Source organism: Apodemus sylvaticus, chromosome 10 (assembly GCF_947179515.1).
Source record: "Apodemus sylvaticus chromosome 10, mApoSyl1.1, whole genome shotgun sequence".
Lineage (NCBI taxonomy): Eukaryota > Metazoa > Chordata > Mammalia > Rodentia > Muridae > Apodemus > Apodemus sylvaticus.
The window spans coordinates 65,934,187-65,944,968 of NC_067481.1; the positions used below are offsets into that span (position 1 = coordinate 65,934,187).

Sequence of the window (10,782 nt, forward strand, 5' to 3'; positions counted from 1 at the left end):
ATGAGTCCCATGCATCCCAAGCAAACCACAGTCTGTTTGATCCCCATGTGGTAAAGTGCTTCACCTCCACATTTAAGTTCCTCTCTGCTGTGGACAATGCTCTAGGTGGTTTTTTGTTCTTGTCAGTTTTGATAAACTTTAATATTTTATATGTCTTTATATTTTGCGGTAGATTATAAAATTCATAATGTATAAATACAGTTTATACATTTGTAAAAATATTTAAAGATATTTCTAGGTAACACCAGTCTGTACTTAATTACCAATTTTTCAAAAATCTCTAAAGAAAAGCCCAGCAAATTTATTTTCAAATACATCTGGGTCCACCCACGTGGGTTCCCCTGGGTGATGTCCACACTTCTGTCAGCTGTGCCGGGCATCTTCAGATGCTCTAGGATGATTATGCAGGGCTGTAGTTTGTGCTCCTTGTCTTTAAACAGGAGCTTGGGATTGTGGGTCAGGAGAGAATTAAAACTTGGGACACAGTACAATTCATCTCTCACTCCATGGAATTAGAAGGAGTAAAGCAGAAACACTAAGTAGCAATTGCTGGGTTCAAAAACAACCCTGTCCTGTTTCTCTACAAGACAACTGGCCTGCCACATACATGACTCAGTTTGCTTATCTGTCAGTGTTACTGCATCATTGTTAGAACTAAACAAGTAATAAATAATTGAAGTTCTGTCTGCTCTGATCACTGTCAGTGTCAATGCCTTCCTCGGGTGCAGTAGAGATGGGCACAGCCAACGACAGCACCTTCAGCCATTTCATCCTTATAGGCTTCTCTGACCGGCCCCAGCTGGAGAGGGTCCTCTTCGCCATCATCCTGCCTGCCTACCTCCTCACCCTGCTGGGCAACAGCACCATTATCCTGGTGTCCAGGCTGGACCCGCACCTGCACACCCCCATGTACTTCTTCCTCACACACCTGTCCTTCCTGGACCTCAGCTTCACCAGTAGCTCCATCCCACAGCTGCTCTATAACCTCAGCGGGCCGGACAAGACCATCAGCTATGTGGGCTGTGCTCTGCAGCTGGTCCTGTTCCTGGGCCTGGGGGGTGTGGAGTGCCTGTTACTGGCTGTCATGGCCTATGACCGCTTTGTGGCGGTCTGCAAGCCCCTGCACTACATGGTCATCATGAGCCCCAGGCTCTGTGTGGGCCTGGTCTCAGTGGCCTGGAGCTGTGGGGTGGCCAACTCCTTGGCTATGTCTCCGGTGACGCTCAGCCTACCCCGCTGCGGGCACCGAAGAGTGGACCATTTCCTCTGTGAGATGCCAGCTCTCATCAGGATGGCCTGTGTCAACACAGCTCTCGTTGAAGGCATTGCCTTCATCTTGGCGATAGGCATCGTGCTGTCTCCCCTGGTGTTCATCTTGGTCTCCTATGGCTACATCGTGAGAGCCGTGCTGCAAATCCGCTCTGCTGCGGGATGGCAGAAGGCATTCAACACCTGTGGCTCGCACCTCACCGTGGTCTCACTTTTCTATGGGAATATCATCTACATGTACATGCAGCCGGGAAACAGCTCCTCCCAGGACCAGGGCAAGTTCCTCACCCTCTTCTACAACATTGTCACCCCTCTCCTCAACCCTCTGATCTACACTCTCAGGAACAAGGAAGTGAAGGGGGCTCTCAGGAGGCTGCTGCTGGGCAGCCGAGAAAGACAGAGCAAGTAAGGGCTGGTTCCAGAAGCACCAGAGGGAAGCTGTCCTGTGAGGATGGCAACAAATACAGAGAGAACTTTGCAAACCCTCAGGCAAGCATGTTAAGAAAGAAAGAAAGGGGGCAGAGAAAATGTTCCACAGTGATTTGGGGAAAATTCAAGCTGTCCCGTGGCAGAGGGAAAAACAGGCCTGTTACTGGGTTCACTAAGGCATTTGGTATTTGGTAGATATGAGGAGGGTGTTTATCTTAAATTTCTTCCTCGTGATTAAAGCAGACTTTCCCATGAATGATGCAGATCTGAAGGTTTGTCCCTAGACTGGTGTAGTGTTATCCTGTATATGGTGAGATGCATTCTCATGGTAAGGTAAAGGGACAACAAGTATTTTCTGTGCACATTTTACCTTAGGGACATTTGTGGAGAGTGATTGTGGGTAGCTGGACTTACATTTAAGGCATAAGCATCTATGTTCTCTTGTCCACACACATCCCCACTTATGTCCCTATTTTGATATCAGGCGTATGGCATCCCTGGCCTGAATGTCACTCCACGTAAGGCCTTGGGTAGCATTGGCAGCACTGGATCTGATCAACTCCAGTAGACAGCTCTCCACTGAGCTCCATCCTCTGGGCTTTCTTTAATCCTGTGTCAGGTCCCAAATCATCTGCTTTGTGAATGAACTGAACACTACATGTTTCCCAGTCATTCTACCTGGAGATGAGCCATGAACCAACAGAAAGTATTCCCACTCATCTCCCCTGTCAGCCTGAGTCGGTTTAGAATCCAGACCAAGGGACATCTCAGAGTGGGTCAGAAAGGGTGTTTGTAAAGCATTAACTGAGGGGAAAGACCTACTCTGAACGTGCCCCAGATGGTTAACAAGACTCAAAAAGAAGAAACTAGCAGGAAGCCACATCTCCCTGCTGTTTCCAGGCTGCCATGAGGGGAGGAGCAGCTCTGCTGGCCACACCTTCCTGATAAGATGGACAGAACCATTGGAGCCCCTGAGGATGTGGCCGTTACTTCTTCATCAAAGCTAAGTGACTTAGTCTCAGCAATGAAGCAGTAACTAATGTAATAGCAAAGCTAACTAATGTAACAGCAAAGCTAACTAATGTAACAGCAAAGGCAAGTTCCCACCAGCTTGTAACCTGGAGCCAAGTAGGACACAAAGTTTCTTAGAAATGTATCTCATTGGCTTCTTTTTAAATTTCTTTCTGATTACTTTTATTCAGTGTGTGTGTGGGGGGGGTGTGGGTGTGTGGGTGTGTAAGTGTGTAAGTGTGTAGGCTGGCATGTTTCACAGTTTATGTATTGACAGCAGAGGACAACTGAAAGGGTTAGCTCAGGAACTTTGGAAAGGTCATGGAACATTTGCCCCTACCAGAAGGGAGAGGCTAAATTACATTCCTTAGACCACAGGGAGGTCTCTGGGGCTAGGGAAGGCCCAGAGACCATTGGTCATCTACCTCATTCCCAAACAAACAATTAGTTTAAAGGTAACACTGTTCTGCCAGTAACATTGTGTCTAATGGTGGCTGCCAAGAGGACTGTGTAAAGGCCCCTACAGCCTGCTGAGTGTGGTCGTTCTCTCCCCATTTCCATGGCCACCCCAGCATGCTGGAGTAAATAAAATTCCTCTTGTTTTTTGCATTGATTCCTATCTCCACGTTGCACACTCAGGGGGTTTCCGGTAAAGTTAAGACCCCCCGAGTCTTACACAACTTTGCAGGAGTTGGTTCTCTCCTTTAACCATACAGGTCCTGTAGATCCAAATCAAGTCAAAAGACTTAGCAATAAGCACTTTTACCCACTAAGTCATCTTGTCAATCCCGATTTTTAATTTCTTAATCACACGCTAGGTGTTTTTTTCATATTAACAGTCTCTTATTGACCACCATTCAGCATTGACTTCCACATAGTTGGTGTTTTATGTTTCCAAAATTCAAACCAAAACATTTTGTGGAATCTTTAAACCCCAGCCTTTGACTTGACCTACTGCACCCCATGTCTGCCATAAGATTCTGGATAAACAGAAAATCTGACCTAAGGTAACAACATGAGGGAGGGGGCATTATGATTCACTATTAAACTTGTTTTCATTTTCTGAGAGAGCCTCTATGTGTGATAAGTTTCTGACAGGCTCTCCTGTTATAGACCGTGGGTCTGCTGTGGGATAACCAGGGTCCTCTTGGTCCAGGAAGGCACAGGTCCGGCTGAGATGACAGACAGAACAAACCACACACACACACAGAGGTGGTTTGAACTGAATGTATTTTGGAGCTCTAAGGCAAGGATTTTTATACAGGAAGAGTTGGTATTACCATTTCAAAAGATGTAGCCAGTGAGGCAGGCACAATTATCATAGCCATTTGGTACAAGGAAATGCAACATCAATCAGGTACAAAGTTTCTCAAGTAACAGATACAGAAGATCAATTTATAGATGCCATCAAACTACCTGATTAGAATACAGAGTCACTCATAGTTTACAGCAAACCTTCAAAGAGTTTGAAGTTTCTTATACCACCTGGGTCTTAACAAGTTCTTGTGAGAAATCCTTATCTAACATTTAGCCTTCTATCTTGTGAAACAAAACTTCCTGACTAAATCAATGCTTTCAGTACCAGAGTGCCAGAGCCATCTTCATACACATATGCACAGCCATAAAAACCTGCATGTGGTTGGAAGGTAGTGATTATGTAAACAACTATGAGGCAAAACATTGCAATTCTTAAAAGGGAGTTTGGTGGTTAGTGAATTGACTTCAAAGATCAGATTATCAGCCAGGCCATAGGAATCCCCGTGAAGAGAGAAAGGGAGGAAGTCAGGGCAAACTGCTACTTGAGAACTAAGGGCCCATCTTAAATAGCCAGAAAGTCAGAGCGTACAGTAAATTGCCAGGTGAGATTATCAGCTTCCACAGCTTCCAGAGAGTTCTGTTATTCCCAGGAGGCATTTCTTTTCCGCCTCTGTCTGTAAAATATCATTTTTACAGACATCACTGGGCCACCCTGGCACTCTCCTATTGTTAAATCTCAGCTTTTTTTTTTTTTTTTTTTTTTTTGTGGCTGACCTAACTATGGTGATTCCCATGCTAGATTCAGAATTGAAGATAAAACCTGACAGATTTGCCCCCAATCCAAGATGCATACGGTCTTGCCTCATTGAAGATAGCTGTGATACTATTGCCAAAACTCCAGGATGAAAAACAGGGGAGAATCTTTTTTTTTTAATTTCCCTCAGGAAAACCATGTAGATTTTCTTCCAGGACAAACCTGAGCTCTCAGGTTGGAGAATGTATCCATTATGATATCAACTCCGCCAGGCTCCTCACCATGAGCCCTTGCTGTGTATGGGCACACTCTGTCTTCACAGATCCTCTGGTCATGGCTGCGCCCCAGAGAGCAGGGAACACAGGCTCATCTCTCAGCAGACCCTCTACTCTAATTGGAAACTTCTTGGGCTACACCTGAGCAAAGGAAGTGTACAAAAGAACCATAAGCCCATCTGTCTTCTAAATAATAGGTTTGGCTGTGATAACTTGTAACAACCATTCAGGAGAATGAGAACACGGAAAGTGAGCAGCTACTTACTCCTGTGTAGTTGACAGGGGAAAGCACCAGCTTGGGAATATTTTGTTTACTCTTGAAAGCAACAATGTGTTTGAGAAACACATCTTTTCACACTCAGCTTTAATTGTCAGTTTGACACAGCCTAAAGTCATCTGAGAAGAGAGCATGGACTGACAGATTGACTAGGTCAGATTGGCCCGTGGCATGTCTATGAGGGATTACCTTGGTTTTCCTTGGTTCAGGAGGACCCAGCCTACTGTGGACAGCACCATTCCTGGGACAAATGGATCTGGGCTGTATAGGGAAGAAGCTAAGCGTGAGCAGTGAGTGAGTCAGGGGGTGGCTTTCCTTCTTGGATTCTACATCAGGTTCCTACTCAGGTCCCTGCTGTGAATTCCCTCAGTGATTGACTGTGACTTGCAAAAATAAGGCAATGAACCCTTCTGTCCCTGAGTTGCTTTTGGTCAGAGGAACAAAAGAGGAACAAAATAAAACTGGAGCATGTCTAGAGTGAATGGCAGAGGCCTCCTGTTCTGATTCTGCTAATGGATTGTTTTTATAACTTAAAAATGACCAATTGTAGGGTTAAAAGCATGGCTCTGTGGTTAAGAGCTCTGTCTGCTCTTCCAGAGGATTTGAGTTCAATTCCCAGCAACCACGTGGTGGCTCACAACCATCTATGCTGGGATCTGATGCCCTCTTCTAGCATGCAGGTATACATACAGAGACATTAAATAAATGTTTTTTAAATGGCCAATTGTTTCTAAACCTCACCCTCACATCTGTGTGAACTTGTCTTTCATTCCTCAGAGATTATGGGTTGGGCTAGTGATATAGCTCAGTCGCTGGAGTGTTTGCCTAATGTGCATGAAGCCCTTAGCCACTGTGTGTGTGTGTGTGTGTGTGTGTGTGTGTGTGTGTGTGTGTAAATGTGTAACACCAGTACTTGTGAGGTGAATTCAGGGGAGGACCCAAGTTCAAGCTCACCTCCTGACTATGCAGCAAGTTCAAAGTTACCTCCACAAAAGAAGGTCAGGCTTTCTCTGGGTCGGTCTCCCTCCCACTGTAGTAAAGAGGCCTTGAATCTATAGTAGACCTTGACCCAGACAGGGAAGCTGCATGTGAAAGAATTTAACCCATTCACACTCTTATTTATTTCACAAAAGGACAATAACTACAGCTGGCCAGAAGCATCAGTGTCTCTCCACAACCCCTCCTGAATTGGTCAGCAAGAGGAGGACAGGCACCATTTCCTCCATATGGATGAGTCTAATGACTACAGGTACCAGTTCAGTCTGGGAACCATGCGATTAAAGTCATCACAACTCCTAGATGAAGAGATCGTTGCTATCAAACAGGTGGCTGTTTGATTGTTTGGTATTTTTGTTTGTTTTTTGTTTCTGTTTTTTATTTGTTGTTGTTCTGTTTTGTTTTGGGTTTTTTTTTGTTTGTTTGTTTGATTGCTTAGGTTTGCTTTTTGAGACAGGGACTCTATGTAGTCCTGGCTATAGGATCAAATTCTGAGCTCTGACAAGTCAGGATTGGCAGTCTATCAGTCCCCAGTTAGCCAGAGAAAGAGGGTAAGTACCAGTGAAAAATAAAGACAGAAAATGTATTCTAGTCGCATTGTGAACATAAACCAATAGACCCAGTAAAGCTCATCTTCAGTGTTGTGGCATGAAGTGTAGCTTTGAAGAGGACAAGCGGCATGCACAGGTAACCAACCAGTCCTGGTCAGAGTACGGTCCTGCCCATGGCTTGCCCATCATTGTTGAGATGCTAGCCATTCCTGCAGGGTGGTCTGATGATTGTTGAAAATGTATGAAATATCTTTCTGGGATACAGGTTCTCCTTCTGGCCATCACCTAGCTTCAGCCTTTCCCTTCTACAAGTGTAGGATTCCTGGGAAAATTTCAACTTCTTTGAATTCATTGTCTAAGTTGTCTGATCCCCAAAGTGAGGGCCACAGTCTCTCTTTGGAACAGTTTCACTCCAACCTGGATGCTTTCAGCAGCATCAGGAGAAATAAGGATAAACCATTGTGTCTCTAAACTCTGCAGTCATGTCCATCAAGGAGGATAACATGGATTTCTATGCAATGGAAAGTGCAGAATTAAGTCCACTGCTTTGGCTTCACAAAATGACTCAGAGGGTAAGAGCACTTGCTGTACAAGCCTGAGGACCTGAGTTCGATTTCCAGAACCCAAGGGAAAAAAAGAATCCCAGTATGGCAGCACACACCTGTAATTCTAGCCCTCATACAGTTGAATGGGAGGCAGAGACAGACAAACCATCCAGAAACTCATCAGCCACCCAGGGCAAAAGTGCAATGTGAGAAAAGCAACAAAAGAGCCGGCTTCTACAAAGCAGAAGGAGATTCTGCCCCAAGAGCTGCCCTCTCATCCCCACACAGGCTCTGTGATGTGCACACTTACATCCCACCTCTCTCTCACACACACATGCAACAGCAAATAAGATGATATAGTTCTTTGATTATTGTTCAAATAACTAACTCATTTACTGTACCTCAGTGCCCAAAGCCCAGTCTGCAGGGACATGACTGGGAGTAGCAAGGTAGTAGAGGTAGTAGTAGTGGTGATGGTGGTAGTGGTGGTGGTGGTGATGGTAGTGATACTGGTGATAGTAATAAGGATGCTAATGCTGCTGCTTCTGGTGGTGGTGGTGGGTGGTGGTGATGGTGGTTGTGGTGGTGGTAGTGGTGATGGTCATAGTATTAGAGAATGCTGTGTGTCTGTAAGGAGATGGCATTATTCTTGAGAGAGAGAGAGAGAGACAGAGACAGAGACAGAGACAGAGACAGAGACAGAGACAGAGACAGAGACAGAAACAGACAGAAAAAAGCAAAGTGTGAGCTGTGAATTTACTCCAGTCTCCAGGGGAAGAGCTGTGAGACGAGGGACCCATTACACTACCTGTTCCTTCCCTATTTCTATCAGGTAATTAGTGTGTTTTGTTTCCTGGGCATCTCACCTCTGTCTGTTGTACTAGGAACAAAGAACATACGTCTTATTTTGCAAGCACAGGATCAAATAAATTGATGGTTTTAACTAATTTTTACATCTAGCTTAAAATTCTATTTTCACAAAGTTATTAGGCTAGTCAACACAATCAAGATATTAAATTATTTCTTGATATCACCAATTGTTAAAGAGTAAGCTATGTTTGCAAAAACAACTGACTAAACAAAAGTCAGTTCTTACATTCAAATTTACCCAGGGAAATTTCAAAAGCAAAATACCAGAGTATTAAAATTATAGTGTATGTTCCAACACTTTCAGGTACAAAAGAAAACACCCATTACAGTTCCCATTTCTTAATGTGGTCTATGGCTCATGCTCTTCCATATGATGCTTACTGGATGAGACTCAGGAGTAGGAAACTCTGATGAAGTGCAATGCAACTCCTATTATGAGATGGTGACCCTTCTGTGACTTAAAATGAAAAAATACTACTTAGAAAAACAGAATTCTTTACTGGCAGGAGCCACTGATGATCTTGGGTCTTTAAATAAAGATCGCATTGTCTAGATTTGCATTGCTTCTCTTTTCAGAGGAGATTTGCAAGAACCCAAGAGTAGTCTACCACCCTATAGAAACCTCTGGGGGCCCCAAAACTAACCATCTTGGAACCCTGCCTGACCACCCATCCTAGTTGGATCTGCCCACCATGCACACAGGGTCTTATTGGGACACAGCTTGCAAAATAGGGTCCATATAGGACATGAATGAATCCCTTAAGAAAATACCCAAAATGCATTTAAATAGGTAGAGGCATTAAAAGAGAAAACAAATAAATATAAAGAAGTACAGGAAAACACAATCAAACAGGTGAAGGACATGAATAAAACTGTCCAAACAATAAACAAACACAAATCCAACCACTCCTAGGGATAAAAAAAACCTAGAGAAGAACTACAGACATAAGCATCATGAACAGAATATAAGAAATGGAAGAGAGAATCTCAGGATTAGAAGATTTGATAGTCAAAATCAACACATCAGTCAAATAAAATGCAAAATCTAAAAAGTTCATGATATAAAACATCCATAAAATCTGGTACACTATGAAAGGACAAAACCATAATAGGAATAGAAAAAGAAGGAGGAGGAGGTTAAGGAGGAGGAGGAGAAGGAGGAGAAGAAGAAGGAGGAACAGGAGGAGGAGGAGGAGGAGGAAGAAGAAGAAGCAGTGGAAGAGAAAGAAGAAGAGGAAAAAGAATAGGAAAAGAGGAGGTGGAACAGGAGGAAGAGGAGAAAGAGGCAGCCCAGCATAAAGGCCCCCAAAACATCTCCAACAAAATAATAAAAGAAAATTTCCCTAACATAAAAAATAGATGGTTATAAAAGTACAAGAATCTTACAGAACACCAAACAGATTGGACCAGAAAAGAAAATCCTCCCACCACATACTATTAAAACACTAAATTTATAGAACAAAGAATGAATTTTAAAAGCTGCAAAGGAAAAAGGCCAAGTAACATATAAAGACAGATCTATCAGAATTATACCCAGTTTCTCATCTGAGACTCTAAAAGCTAAAAAAGCCTGGGCAGAGGTCTTGAAGAACCTAAGAGAACACAAATGCCAACCCAAGCAACTATGCCCAGCAAAACTTTCAATCACCATAAATGGAGAAACCAAGATATATTCCATGACAAAATCAAATTAAATAACTATTTACTAACCCAGTCTTGCATAGGATACTGGAAGGAAAACTTCAACTTAGTGAGACTAATTACACTCAAGAAAACACAAGAAATAATTTCATACCCTTATATTGAATAGAAGAAAAATGCACATGCATGCACATGTGCTTACATGCACACAATGTACACGCCAATGTCAAAATAACAGGAACTAACAGTCAGTGGCCATTTCTATCTCTAAACATCAATGGACTCAATTTCCCAGTAAAAGGACACAGGCTAACAAAATGGATGCATAAACAAAATCCACAATTCTGCTGTATATGAGAAACAAATCTTAGCAACAAATATAGTCCTTATCTCAGCATAAAGTTATGGAAAAAAATTTTCCAAGCAAATGGACTCAAGAGAAAAGCTGGCATAGGCATTCTAATATTTAATAAAATAGATTTTCAACCAAAAGAGACAGGGAAGGACATTTCACACTCATCAAGGAAAAATATACCAGGAAGTTATCTCAATTCTGAATGTCTATGCCACAAATGGACAGGAATCCACATTTGTAAAAGAAACAATACTAAATATTAAAACACGGTGAAAGCCTGATGACAGAGAGATCTAACAGACAACACCTGGTAAGCAGACATAGTCCGAGGCTAACATTGCTTGGTTCTCAGCCTGTCAGGCTTTTGCCTGCACCCAGGGCCCGGGCAGCTCTACAGGCCCTCTGTGCGCTAACCCTGTTGGGGGTGGGGGGGGTCGTTTGCCCTGCAGACTGAGCAGCACTTGGAGGGGTGCTCCACCATCTTTGCTCCCGGACGCTAGAGAGATCTGACAGCACCAGGTATGCAGATATAGCCCAAGGCAAACATCCCTT

At 43.5% G+C, this 10,782-nt stretch overlaps 1 protein-coding gene across 1 annotated transcript; it reads left to right on the forward strand.

The window, feature by feature from the left end:
- The first annotated feature begins 727 nt into the window (after window positions 1-727).
- On the forward strand, window positions 728-1,678 carry LOC127695530 (olfactory receptor 2W3-like). Its single transcript, XM_052197752.1, has one exon. The coding sequence runs from the start codon at window positions 734-736 to the stop codon at window positions 1,676-1,678; it is 945 nt and encodes a 314-aa protein (XP_052053712.1). The 5' UTR covers window positions 728-733.
- The last annotated feature ends 9,104 nt before the right edge of the window (window positions 1,679-10,782 follow it).